Consider the following 14,731-nt stretch of genomic DNA (forward strand, 5'->3'; position numbering starts at 1 on the left):
ATATTGTGTCCAAAATCTGGCACAGATTTTCAACATTGTTCCCTTTAACCGCACTGCAGAACTGGGCATTGAATCACGTCTTGGGCACTTAAATGGCAACTGGCTGATTTACGAGCTGCCACCGGTCACATCACTTAAACGCCACAAGGTCAAAGACTTCTGCAAAGACCTTTGGGAATGTCTTTCTCTGTCTCTCTTTGCAGATCAGAATCTCGCAAGATGACAGTAACTATAAGAGACAGTGCCATTCCCTGTGGATTGTAGATGTTTCTGCGCAATTGACTGCAACTGAGCTTATAACCAACCGCAAGTCAGTTTTGAGCTGAAATCAAACCTGACAGCCTTCTACTATCGCAGACATTCGGAACGGATATAAACGTTTGCGTAACATTTGTTCTAACCCAAAGGAAACTCATTGGCCAACAGAACTTCTCACCACTGGCGTAGAAGGCTGTAAAACATTTTTGAACACAAAAAAGGCAAAGGTTTGTGTATGCAATAATGATCAACTTATTGCTTTTCTCTCATTTTATTCATGGTTTGTTTTTTCATCATACCCAAAAAGATACTTTTTTTTACATACTTTGTAATCATATAAATACACTGTACAACATTACAATACAAAATACAAATTTTCTCATAAGGAATACGTTTAGAGTTTGCTCAGGTAAGCTGGTTTTTAAGACTAGCACTGATCAGAAAAAAAATGATATTCCCTTGGAATCAGTCAGATCAAGGCACTTTCTGGTGACGGTGACAAAGGTGTTCAGTCATCCTTGGTTAGAGCTATCCTTCCTCCCACAGGAAACGTAGACAGTTTGTCCAAAGTTCAGTTTAATTGTACTCTGATTGAAGCCAGGTTTTCTCTACTGTACAAGTAGTACACATTCTCCTTTATGGAGGAACAGCCATCCTCTTTATATGGTAACCTCTGTAACCTACACCGGTTGACTTTCACGTTAGTCCTCTTTCCCATTGGCCTTCTCTCCTCCTTTGACTCTATTATCAGTCTCTGAAATAAGAGACCTTCATTTGATTTTTTGGAAACCAATTGTTTTGCTCCGTTGACCTTTCACATCAACTTTCTCTCACTTGCTCTCGCTTTCTCACACCTCCACACCTCCTTTCTGTTGCCCCCCTTGCGCGACGGCGGATGCCGACACCACGATGTCGAAGCAGGTCTCCATCATGACACGCGACTTGCATAGGTTGACACAGTACTCCAGCTCGCCCGTGACCTGCTCCAAAGCCTCCAGGTACTCCTGGGACTCTTTGTCCAGATCCGGGTCCACCTCAACTATGGGGGGAAGGTGAGAGAGAGAGAGAGAGAGAGAGAGAGAGAGAGAGAGAGAGAGAGAGAGAGAGAGAGAGAGAGAGAGAGAGAAGAGAGAGAGGGAGAGAGAGAGCGAGAGAGAGAGAGAGAGAGAGAGAGAGAGAGAGAGAGAGAGAGAGAGAGAGAGAGAGAGAGAAGAGAGAGAGAGAGAGATAGAGATAAAAAGAAGGAGAGATTAGCATTAGTGATGAAGTAGCTACCGCCATTAGATGTACAGAATCAAACAACACAGATAAAAGATGTAGCCACTCTTGATATTTAGATGACCATTCATCATGTAGATACAGGGAATTTCCATATCTGTGGTAAAAAGCTTATCTTAATGCACTATCATTATATTGGGTGATCATAGGCACAATAAGTCAGTGTTGGGGTCAATTCAGGAAGTAAACTAAAATTCCAATTAAATAATTTTTAAAAAGGGCTACTTTCAATGACTTCTCAATGTAGGCCACCTATACTAACATGTTACCAACTAATGAATGAGACAGAGAGTTTATTGGAATTGACCCCAAGCCTGCTATCATGCATCCCATGATGCACTATAAACAAGGCGGCTCACTATGTGATACACTACTTCTACTATTCTCTGTAACTGTGTGGCTCCACTGTGACCGCTCATCCATCGTCACACCTTTCACAGCTTTAAAAGTCATACAGGTACATGAAGATTGATGATGACATGTCTTTGACAGGGCTGGATATGATGGGATGTCTGATGGAAGCTGCTCAAGACACACTACCCTCATAATCACAACATGAAAAGAATGAAATAATGATTTATATAGCTTGACTGCTCCCATCACGGGCTCAGACCAACGGGCGGTCCCTAAACCAATGGGAAACATCTCAGGGAAATAGAGATTGGAGATGTGGCTGAGGGAAAATAATGCCTTATTGATTTCAAGACGCATACCGGTACACATACCACCCCCAACCCGCCTGCACACGTGAGAACACACGCACAGGGTCTTTGCAAAGACAAGGATTTCAAAAGGCTTTTTCTCTTCCTCTATTTCCCTAGTAAGGTCATGAGGTGGGTTACTTTTGAATTCAGCTACCTTTGTGGGTCTCTGTGTTTCTTCATGTCCCTTTACTCAAATAAAAATGGAACTTCAGAAACGGGCACGTTAAAAAAAGTGACATAAATGTGATTCCTGATTCCCTTCGGCCGTTTACTTTTGTAATATTCTCAGGCGTAACAGTAACAGTATTATTTATCATTATACTCCCAAAATACTGTGGCCTCTTTCCCTTGCCGAAGACCTGGAGGTGTTTGGTGTGTTAAGAAGCTTTCAGAAATAGATGATAATGGATAGAGCTCAGCTAGAAAGGCAGGGATCTTCTCTGGGGAACCTTCGGGCGACCTGCACCACTCAACTGGAAATAGACTCCTTGTTCCGCCAGTTTGTCTATTTGGGGGTTGGAGAACGGATCCACTTGCTTGCCTTTAGTTTGTGTGCCTCCCTAAAAGTGTTTTCCCATGTTGACACTGGCTGAAAATAGTTGTTACCACTTTAACAGTTTACTCTAGAAAGGACCCTAAGAGAATCAAACCCATAAAAAATACAAAGCTATGGGCCGACGTCGCTTCCTTTGTCAATGTTAGTGTTTATGTATGCGAGAGTGGTTTCAGCTGTTGGCCCAAAATGGACCACAAGTAGCGTTAACTAGAAGGTCATAATGAGGTCCAACCACAAACATTTCCTTGACACCTGCACAATACATTTTGTCCACGTTTCATTGAGTGCAATGGCACTGCCATAGGGCATAGGGAACATTGCAATTAACTGGGTGCAGATGTCATATTGAAGAGCTTGGGAGATTAGCTGCTCCTACAGTGTAGGAGGGGTTTGTTTACTATTATGTTCAAGATGGGGTCTCAACTCTAACAGAGGCTAGCACAGCCAGGCAGCACTGTGATACTCTGATGTGGAATCGCTAGCTAGTTACACAACTTTGTTGTCCACTAACAATAGCCTCGGAGAGGCTAAATGTAGGAAAGCTGAGCGTGAGAGTGGTCACAACGAGTGACTAAAGGGGTATACATCTCCCTAAGAGAAGCAGTCAATGGTTTATTCATTAGCACAAAGCTAAGTTTCAAGTCATTTGTAAAGACATTAGCAAACAATAGATACACTACATGGCCAAAAGTATGTGGACACCTGCTCGTCGGACATCTCATTCCAAAATCATGGGCATTAATATGGAGTTGGTCCCCCCTTTGCTGCTATAACAGCCTCCACTCTTCTGGGAAGGCTTTCCACTAGATGTTGGGACTTGCTTCCATTCAGCCACAAGAGCATTAGTGAGGTTGGCACTGATGTTGGGCGATTAGGATCCAATTCATCCCAAAGGTGTTCAATGGGGTTGAGGTCAGGGTTCTGTGCAGGTCAGTCAAGTTCTTCCACACCGATCTCAACAAACCAGTTCTGTATGGACCTCGCTTTGTGCACGGGGGCATTGTCATGCTGAAACAGGAAAAGGCCTTCCCCAAACTGTTGCCACAAACTTGGAAGCACAGAATTGTCTAGAATGTCATTGTATGCTGTAGCGTTAAGATTTCCCTTCACTGGAACTAAGGGGCCTAGCCCGAACCATGAAAAACTGCCTCAGACCATTATTCCTCCTCCACCAAACTTTACAGTTGGCACTATGCATTCGGGCAGGTAGCGTTCACCTGGCATCCGCTAAACCCAGATTCGATGGTGAAGCGTGATTCATCAATCCAGAGAACACATTTCCACTGCTCCAGAGTCCAATGGCGGTGAGCTTTACACCACTCCAGCCGACACTTGGCATTGCGCATAGTGATCTTAGGCTTGTGTGCAGTTACTCGGCCATGGAAACCCATTTCATGAAGTTCCCGACGAACAGTTATTGTGCTGATGTTGCTACCAGAGGCAGTTTGGAACTCTGTAGTGAGTGTTGCAACTGGTGATAGACAATCTTTATGCGCTTCAGCACTCGCCGGTCCCATTCTGTGAGCTTGTGTGGCCTACCACTTCGCGGCTGAGCCGTTGTTGCTCCTAGACGTTTCCACTTCACAATAAAAGCAGCTCTAGCTGGGCAGAAATTTGACGAACTGACTTGTTGGAAAGGTGGCATCCTATGACGGTGCCACGTTGAAAGTCACTGAGCTCTTCAGTACGGGCCATTCTACTGCCAATGTTGTCTATGGAGATTGCATGGCTGTGTGCTCGATTTTACACACCTGTCAGCAACGGGAGTGGCTGAAATAGCCAACTCCACTAATTTGAAGGGGTGTCCACATCCTTTTGGCCATGTAGTGTAGAATAGAATACCTGACTGCTGCTCTGACAGTTGGATAAAAGTCCATCTTTAACACAACCCAGTTACAAAACAAGGTGGTACACTTTAAGCACACTTTAAATAGCACACCAGATTTCTGCAGTAGGCTACTCACACTCTCCGCTCCACTTGCAGGGGTCCAGCATCAGCCTGCTCTTGGCATCCTCCAGTTCCCCCCTCAACCTCTCGTGCTTGGCCCTCAGCTCCCTGATCTGCTGTTGCCTCTTCTCCAGCATCCTCAACCTTGCATTGAAGTACAGCAGGCCCTGGGAGAGCAAACGGTAAGGATGAATGGAGTGAGCAGAGAGAGAAAAGACGAGTGGAGGAAAGGAGCTTTGGAGAATCCCTGGCTCGGATGGAGGGAGGGAAGTAAACAGAGCGAGAGAAAGAGCGAGAGAGAGAGAGAGAGAGAGCCAGACGGAGGAGTATCTTTAGCCGGATTCAACGATTTTTCGGACGCTTCTATTCGGACGCTTCTGCTGTGAGGAGGCTCACACGCAGGAGATTATTCAAAATGGAATCAAGAGCGGCTAACCTGTGGGTACTAACCTGTCCATTGGCGGGGTTAATTAGGATAAATAAAATTAGCATCCACGCTAATCTCGCGCTTTAATCTCCAGGAAAACGTTGAGCTCAGGGATTGGGTGTAGACATAGTCCACCAGAAACAAGTTATTGAAAGGTAGAATAACACAACAGATTATTCCTAGTTCAGTCCCTCCAGGATTCTGTGATCACATAAAACAGTCAAATCATCCAAAATTACTGCATAAAACTGTCCCATCATTGCACTACAAAAAGAGGGCTTGCAATTTTAACCAATCACCACACTTTTACCGCATAAAGTGGTTCAATCAAGACCCAGGTCAACAAACATTTCCCCCCTGTCAGCGCAATTTCGTGACAAATTTGACAAAATCCTCGCAAATGACATGAAAAATGTCAGAATTGCAGCAGTAAAATCAAGCATTTTAGCCCGCAGAAAAAAAAAAGAAAAAAACACCTCGAAATCCTGGAGGGACTGCTAGTTGGAACTGTTGTGTTTTATCACTACAAGGGAGGTCAATTGCTTTTGCACTATTGGCTTTGCACAAAACTAGTTTTTGGACACATTTGTGCCACATAGCAGAATGGCATAGCAGAATGAATTAATTCCATGCTTCATGCATCTTCCATTTTAGCATGTGATCTAATAATCAAGGCGCATCCATCGAGTTTAATGAACATACCTTTTCCACATCCTGGAATGGCTGCGAGATGAGAGAGGGAGAGAACAGAAAAAAGGACATTATCAACATTTGCTAATGCAAAGATAATACACAATCTAAATGGATGCACTTTGAAATGCAATTAATCACACAAACACACACACACACACAGTTACATGCACACACACACACACACTTAAAATACTTCATTTTAGGGAGCTCAGGATGACAGGCTCTAAAAGACGAATTGAAGATCATCTTTTCCTAATTGAAAATAAATCAAAGTACCATCAGGCAGAATTAATATATTTTACCCGCTACACTATTCGCTGGGTGACTGGGTCCTACATTATTCGCTGGATGACTAAGTCGTACATTATTTGCTGGGTGACTGGTTCCTACACTATTTGCTGGGTGACTGGGTCCTAAACTATTCACTGGGTAACTTGGTCCTAAACTATTCACTGGGTCCCACTGGTGGGAATGGTTAATGACCCGTGGACATGGAGAGTGGAGAGGCCCATAAAGAGAAATCAGGCGAGGGCCCAGATAGCAGATCCAACCTTCATTCATCACTGGCTCCTCCACCCCTAGTTTCCCCTCTTCCTCATTGGGCTTCCTCCACCCTTAGTAGTGGATGGATTTAGGGGTTTGAGACAGTTTAGGCAGCCTTGCTTTTTAATCTGGGGCATGTTCAGTTGAGGCTGATGAACTGGACTGTCCCCCTTAATATTAGCCCACTGCGAAGTGGATCCATGCTTGTTACGCAGCCGTGATAATCTTAAAATGCTATTTATAAAGTAGAAAATTACTGGAGGGAAATTCTTTGAAGTTTTGTCCTTTGGTGAGGTCAAGAGGTGAACAGGTGTGGCACCTGACCAACTAGTAGCGTGCACAACATCTAAGCAAGTAAGGAGATGAAAACAAGCAAATAAAATAACATTCCCACACAAATCAGTCAAAACATTCTGGAGTTTACAGTCTGGTTAATTTGTGTACACACACGCACGCACACACACACACACACACCACTTTAGAATGCCAGGAAGCATTTAGAATGCCAAGAAGCATTTAGAATGCCAAGAAGCAAGCAGATGGAGAATCTCTAACCTCTGTCCCCGTGGCACCCTCTCGCCTCCACTGCAGCCGCTCCACGTCGTCAATCTCGTACACCTTGATCTCGAAGGGCTCCTTCAGGGTCCCACCCAAGGGGGGCAGGTCCACCCACTGGCCTGGTACGCCAGCCTTCCTGCCCAGGGAGGAGGTGTCCGGCAGGGGAGCAGGGATGAGACGGCGCCGCTGGAGGCCTGGAGCAAGTGGGTGAATTGAGTGATCAGTCGGGGTACGGCTGTTCATTGGAGTTGGATATGCACACCAGGAATATCCTAGCACGTGCGCCGCTGCCTTGAAATATGCATGAGGCAAAAACATGCCAAGATACAGACTGATAGCAGACTTCCATAGAGCCAGCTGGGATCACATAACCTTCGGCTAGCACTGATTACATATGCATTAGGCACTAGACCCTATCTGTTGCTGTTATGAATTATGGAGGATGGGCACATTCATCTGAATAGGCCGAATTCTTGTTATGAGTGTACACTGCAGCCTGATATGCTGTGACTTCAGATACCACACTTGAATAGAGATTCATGACAATGCTAGGTGGAGTACATACTGTACATCGAAATATATATTCATAGGTTTATGAAAAATAGATATATATGTGAGATATCCATGTGCAAGGCAAATTCATACATGACATTAGAGTGTATGAATACATGCATTCTTACTCGCTTCAGCGTGCATGCAATGTTGTATTGAGCACCAGGGTTGTCACCTAGCAACACTTTTCAATAGAACATAAATAATCTACTAGTGAGAAAGCTAGAGAAAATATCGTATGAATAATGTATTTTACAGATATCAAAGAAAAACGATTTGAATATGTATATTGTTAAATTGGATTCTTGTGGGGCTCTAAATAAAATAAAAGAACACTTATTTCACAAGTACAAGTTTATGAGATCATGAGTTGTGTTTGATGTGGTATAGCTGTCTGGATATTGTTCCAGAACTCTCTCAGGGTAACTAATACTCACCATTGCCTCTCTTCTTGGGTGATTTAGACACTCTACTCCTATTGGAGGTGGACACCCCGCTCTCGCTCATGGAGTCATGGGCTGACGAGGCGCTGCCTGTGGTCTCGCTGTCCCGGATCATGCTCTCATAACCGCTGCTGCCCCCACTGTGGTAGAAGAGTGCAGTGCGACCCATGGCCGGTGGAAGCTCCCCACTGAGCACACTGCTATTGTCACTACCGTGCCCGCTGCTGTAACGCTGGGGCCTCCGCGGGGCTGTTATCTTACTATAGGGCGAGGGTAGTGGCGTGCTGACAGGGGACCCACTGACACTTGCCCCGCTATCGTTGTCATTGTCCCCTGAACCCCTGCTTAGATGTTTCCTTGGGCTTCCCGCCACAAGCTCACTAACTCGGCTGTTGGCAGCCCGGATGGCCTGCTTAGTGCCCATGATAGTTCCCCTGCCAGGCTTGCCATTGGTCCCTGCCAAAGAACGAGCTGGGGATTTCCCAGTTGGAGGTAGGCTGGCATTGCGTGCGGTTGGCGCGTCAACAGATTTGGTGGAGTAGTTAAGGGTCTTGGAACTGCTGGCAGACAAAGTTCTAGCCTTTGATCCACTGGCAACTATGGCCCTGGGGTTGACATTAGCTTTAAGCTGTCCCAACTTGCTTGTCATCGCAAAGGTGGTAGAGGAAAGGGGAGAGGTAGCAGTGGATGTGGAAGTAGTGGAGGTGGGGACCCCAAGTCTTGGCAGTGATCTATTGGATTTTCCATTGTCTCCTAAGCTACTGACACTATTCTCTCTCGACAGGCCAGGTTTGGACCTCACTGAGTTTAGACTGTCACTTCTCTCCAAGGACATCAGGCTACCATAGTACCTTCCAGAATCGCCTTTGGTTCCTCGTGTCTTCAGGCTTGACGCTGTCTTGGCTGAGCCATGGTCAGCCTTCAAGCTGGATGTTTTGTAGCTAAACAAATCCCCTCTGAATCGAACATCAAATTCCTGCTCAGAGACGGATGTTTTAGGTAATGAGGACCTTGCAGCGTCGCTGGCTGCCCTTAAGGCACTAGGAGATAAGACTATCCTTGTCTTTTGATCGAGGCTTGATTTGCGAACAGGTGGAGCAGGAGGAGAGATAGAGCCAGACTTTGGAAGCATGCTGCTTTTCTGTCCATTTGCCCTCTTTCCCAAAGAGGAGAATCTCAGACTACCAGTTCCTGAAGAGCCATCGCGGCCCCATTTTGATTCAGGGGAACTGTGGGGGACTGACACTGTTCCAAGAGTGGTGGCGCCTCGCCTGAGCTGTGGCATCCTGCTCATGGTCTCTGCTTTCTTGCTGCTGGACTTCTCACAACCGTCTACCGCCCTCTGAGTCGAGGAGGATATCTGTGCCTTTGGCGGTCGAGGTACACTGTTGCTGTTTCCTCCCAGCTTCCTGGATGGGAGGCCACTCATGCCATTTCTGGGTGGCTTACTCGCCACAGTGGATTCAGTCGCTCTAGGATCCAAATGGCCGCCCCCTCGCAACCAGAGGTTGTCTTGCTTGCCTTCTTGCCTGCTGCAGCTTGGGGCAACTGATGAGGTAGGCTTGGTTTTCCTGGGAAGACTGGAGTGAACAGCATGGTGTGGGATCTGAGAAGATGCTGAGGTGTTCAGAGAGTTTGCTCTGAGAGATGCTTTGGTAGAGTCAGGAGAAGGTGGGCACTTAGTTTGGGAGAGCTTGCTTGGGGTGGCGGGGTCACTGTCCAACTCAGAGAAGCAGACACCACTGTCATTTAGGGAGCTCTTGGCACCATGCTGCAAGAATGGCTCCCTACGGAATATAGCAGGAGGGGACAATATGGAGGTGTTCTCCGGTGCCATGCACTTAGCCCTCTGTAAGAATCTGCTTGTCGAATGGGTGCCGTCGCTCTCCAGCGAGCACACGCTCACTTCGCTCGGCCAGGAGCTGATGGAAGACTGTCTGTTACCATGATCGGCAAACAGCTTCTCCTGTGAGGCTGAGCTCACCCCAGACGCACACTCTTGAGCCGTGTAAGCATCAAACTCATCGTTGATGCTGCTAATGATGCTGACAGGACGGGAGCCTGAGGCCAGGGCCTGAAGGGAGCAGTCACTGTTAAAGCTGATGATGCTGGAGGGCCGCCCATTGTCTGGGACCAGGCCTATAGGTAGGTCCTCCACCACCGTGAACACCAGCTCGTCTTCCCCATTCAGCTCCACAGGTTGCTGCAGGGTGATCGTGGTCCTCAGGATATCTCTCTCCAGGCACCTGCCCCTCAAGGCTGCCCGAAGATGGCTCACCTCCATGGGACTCCTGCCATGATGGGCCCTCTCCAGGACCGGGGACCCCCCGGGTTGATCTTGCCTTAGGGCCTGCTGACTCATGCCCACAGGGGGTGCCCGGCAGATGGCATCCAGGCCCTGAGAGTGTGTTCTGGAGGATCTTGGCAAAGAAGGAGAGGCAGAAGGCTTAGGTACAGTAGGTCCTTTGATGAGGTAGACCTTCTCTCGCACCACAGGCTCTGAGTCTTGGAACAAAACCCTGCTGGGCTTAATCACACAGGCCAGAACCTTCTCCCCATCTGCACTTGTCCGTTTGTGACTCTCTGGGACCCCTCCATCTGAGGACAATTTGGAATGTTCCTGCTCAGATATAGCGGGAGCTGTGTGGGTGGTTGTTGTGCTAATCAGGGGCTTTTGGTAGGGGGATTTAACAGTCTTGGGGGACACAGCCTCCTCTGGGCTTTTGGTAGTCCCACTTTGAGTGCTTGGGGCTATTTGTGCCCCCTTGCCCTCCCCAGTGAAGGCAGCTGGGCCCTCGCTGCCATCGATGCACTCCAGTCTCTCTTGGAGCTCCGCAAACGTGTTGCACTTGAAGTATTCCACCTCCGGGCGTTGGGTGTCTTTGCAGCGCTTCCTGTTCAGTGAGGGGATGATGGGAACAAAGGAAGGTGGGCCCTCATTGTCGCTTAGCTCTCTGTCTGAAATGGTGGCCCCACCAGGACCGATGTAGATGACCGTGTCGCAGGAGTGCTCACTGCTGGAGGAGTAGTCCGGGTCACTAGACAGCAATGTGGGCATATCCGGGTCAAGAGCCACGGTTCGTGGGTGGAAGGGTCTCAAGTGTGGCTTGCGGATTTGTCCCTCTTCGCAGGAACTCTCGCCACCAGAGGAGCTGGATGCATACTATAAGCAGGAGAGAGAACACACATTCAAATCTTGTCTGCGGTAGGGATTCAATAGCTGAATTACGAACAGTGATCAATTATCGCTGTAACAGTCCTTCCTTTGTAAGAAATACAGATTAACTTTATAGATTTAATTATTTCTATGGCAGAGTCATTATTACCCTGGGAAATCATTCAAACAATTCAGACATTTTCTAATTGAGCGATACCAAAGGACGCTTGAGGAACAAATCAGTTTTCCATGTTGATTCAACGTCATCACATTGAATTTTTTTGTTGAAATGACTTGGAAATAACGTTGATTCAACCAGTTTTTGCCCAGTAGGAAGCCTTGAAATAGCTTGTTTAAATTTTACTACCTTGGATTTCTTCTTCCTCATGCGGTGGATACGCGAGGCCAGCTGCATGGTGGTGAGCGTCTCCATGTAATTGGTTGGTGAGTCGGAGATGTGTGCTATCATGGTGGTTCGGCAGTTGATGTTGCCCAGAGATTCCCTCAGCAACATGGTGAGCTTGCTATCCCTGAATAATACATCAAAAATCCCCTCGTTAGCCCCCCAAAAAAGGACCAGCACCAGATCCTAGTAGCCATAACCCCCTCCCCCCTAAACCTCCCAGGATCATAGCAACCATTCCTAACTGTACCAAAGGATTAGCTATAGACAGGCAAAAGGCAGCGGGAACGAGATCTCATTTACCATCAATGGAACCCCACTTTCAACTACCACTTTCTGTTTCAACTACCTTCTCATGTACTGTCTGTAAGTAGGGCAATGTGTGAAAGGTCCATGAAAGCTAGTTTGAAATAGACTAGAAACATTTTTATTAAGCCCACCCTACTCTATACTGTGTATAAATAAAGCTGATCTTGTCTGAGACTCAAGGAAAAATATCTCATTCCAAATTGTCCTTTTCACAGACCCAATCTTTTATATTACAATCCAAACCCCCTCCCCTCATTGAAGCCGGAATACACCCTTTCCCTGAACCATAACACTATCAATAACTTCCCACGTTGGTGCTTCGCTTCTTCCCTCAACTTCTCTCTCATCCAAATAGGCTAATAGGGCTTCATTGATTTTTCCTGTGAGGTGGGAAGAACAACAGAGAGTGATAAAAAGGCCAGACAAAACACACAGACTCACAAGATAAACACAAAGAGGACGTAATACAGACACATTCAGATTGGCATTGTGAAAAAAACTAATTATTCACGAGCGTTTGTCCCCCGTTTTCAGACATACCTGTAGGGTACGTGCTTGGCCCCGTTGGCCAGGGCGAGGATGACGTTTCCCAGAGCAGAGAGAGACAGACACTGGCCTCCACCTCCTTCCCGGGTCCGACTTATGTCCGTCTCACAGCTACCCAGATCCAGCAGGTGCAGACGACTGCGGCCGCCAGACACTTTATGAGAGAGAGAAAACGACAGAGACAGACAGAAAGAGAGAGAAAGAGAGTGCGTGTGAGAGAGGGAAATAGAGAGAAAAAATGATTAAACCTGAACTTTCCATGGAGCCCCCCCCAAAAAAAAAAACAAGCTCAGGAGTTCACATTGAATGGACCACTTCAAACTTCACATCCCCCCCATTTAGTTTTGTGCTAAATGACCAATACAGTGAATGACACTTTCAGGGGGCACTGAGCCCACTGAGCACAGCAGGGATTTAAACACAATCAAAAAGACAGAGGTGGCCCGATAGATACACAAGGCGAGGCGTGGCTTTACGTGACTACGCCCCCGAGTAGGGTACAGCCGTAGGGTACTCCCCTCACTCCCATGTAATTAGCCTAAACTTTGGCGTCATCCTAAGCAAACGACAGACCGTTTTTTTTGTCCTTTCAATGAACGTTTTCAGCAGCTTCACTTGTCGATATTAACATACTTGGCTGTCACAACAACAAATTATTCGCATGATACTTATTCTGCTACAAATTTGTTACCCGACCTGCTAAGCTAGGAAAGCTGTCATATTACATCTTACATCACTGTTTGTTTACCCCTAGCTTTTTCGCCGGTTAGCTGACGTTAGCTGTCTGTCTAGCGATAGAAGTTAATCTCGATTTAATTCGCTAGTCTTAGATATTTCACGTAACTACTTACAGTCTTTGCCTGCCCTTGAACGGTCTAGGTATTTAGAAAAGTTTATTCTTGTTGGCTTGCCTATATGTCCTTTCAACTTGCCGGAGACCAGCTGGGGAGACAACCCTACCAAATGGCCCAAACCAGTGGAATCTCCAAGTTTGCATAAATATCCAAATGCAGAAGAATATTATAACTGTCATACCGGTCCCACGGGGGGCCAGTATGAAAATGTATGCACTCACTAACTGTAAGTCGCTCTAGATAAGAGCGTCTGCTAAATGACTAAAATGTAAAAATGTAAAATGTTATTTGGATGGATACAGCTCACTAGTCCTTACTACAAGATGAATAGCAAGCTTTATGCAATACACATAGCTAGCTAGATACAAACAAGTGTTAGCGATTTACCGGTGATGAAGTGCTTCGAACACACATATACATTTATTGAGTACCCGGAGCCCACAGCTTTCCATCATCATCACGGCGTAATAGCCTGAAACCATGAGATTCGTCTAAACTGGTCCTTGGGCAGTTGATTAAACTTAATTTGGTGGTGTTTTTACATTTTAGTCATTTAGCAGACGCTCTTATCCAGAGTACATACATATTTGTATTTATTTTTCATACTGGCCCCCCGCGGGAATCGAACCCACAACCCTGGCGTTGCATACACCATGCTCTACCAACATCCCTGCCGGCCATTCCCTCCCCTACCCTGGACAACGCTGGGCCAATTGTGCGCCACCCCATGGGTCTCCCGGTCACGGCCGGCTACGACAGAGCCTGGATTTGAACCAGGATCTCTAGTGGCACAGCTAGCACTGCGATGCAGTGCCTTAGACCACTGCGCCACTCAGGATTTTTCTCCTGCTATTGTTGAAACAAAACGGTACGCAACAGCTTTTCGGCATCTTAAAAGCAGAGTTAGATAGTTGGAGAAAATCAGTTGGAATCGGCTCTTTGACTGTTAATTGTGACGTACATTCCATGCGACAGTCTATCTGTTCATGCTAACATTTTTTACGTTTAGAATTAAAGTGTTTTTTTGTATGATCTCGTTTGTTGATTAAGACGTCATGGAAGTATGTTAAAAACGACCAACCAAGCATATACAAAAATGGTATAGAATGTACAAAAAATAGAGTATTGTCGGGTTATGATTAAAGTAGGCAATTTAACATAGGAGTGATGGGAGTACCCTACGGTTGTACCCTACTCTGGACGTGATCATGTTAAGCCCTGTCTCGCCGTGTGCATCTATGAATCAAAGGTTATGGAGAGTTGGCTCAGAAGTGACAATCAAATAGGCTCGCACATTTGGGGGCTAACTGCACACAGATAAAATACATAGTTACGGTTGAGAGGACAGAATCCTTCCCATTTGAGCTCATCTAGGTCAGTGGTATGAAAACACTAACTCATATCATTAAGAGGAATCGGAATGGTGTCCTGATTTAATACAGTGGTGGGGCTGAAGATTAGCTTAGCGTCAGCAAGATTTAGAATCCCCTGCGCTGCAGAGT

The 14,731-nt window shown here is 46.4% G+C and overlaps 1 protein-coding gene across 1 annotated transcript in view; it reads right to left on the minus strand.

Moving 5' to 3' along the window:
• Nucleotides 1–489: 489 nt before the first annotated feature.
• Nucleotides 490–14,731, minus strand: part of LOC311108090 (kinesin-like protein KIF26A) — a 111,187-nt gene continuing 96,945 nt past the window's right edge. The window contains exons 6-12 of the mRNA XM_084150731.1: nt 12,370–12,529; nt 11,485–11,647; nt 7,955–11,123; nt 6,963–7,159; nt 5,874–5,894; nt 4,761–4,911; nt 490–1,297 (exon numbers count right to left, since the gene is read on the minus strand). Of these exons, the coding sequence (XP_084006857.1) occupies nt 1,107–1,297; nt 4,761–4,911; nt 5,874–5,894; nt 6,963–7,159; nt 7,955–11,123; nt 11,485–11,647; nt 12,370–12,529 (4,052 nt within the window). The 3' untranslated portion in view covers nt 490–1,106. The remainder of the gene's footprint in view (nt 1,298–4,760; nt 4,912–5,873; nt 5,895–6,962; nt 7,160–7,954; nt 11,124–11,484; nt 11,648–12,369; nt 12,530–14,731) is intronic.

The sequence above is a fragment of the Coregonus lavaretus genome (genome assembly GCF_964263955.1).
Source record: "Coregonus lavaretus genome assembly, chromosome: 33".
In the NCBI taxonomy this organism is placed as follows: domain Eukaryota; kingdom Metazoa; phylum Chordata; class Actinopteri; order Salmoniformes; family Salmonidae; genus Coregonus; species Coregonus lavaretus.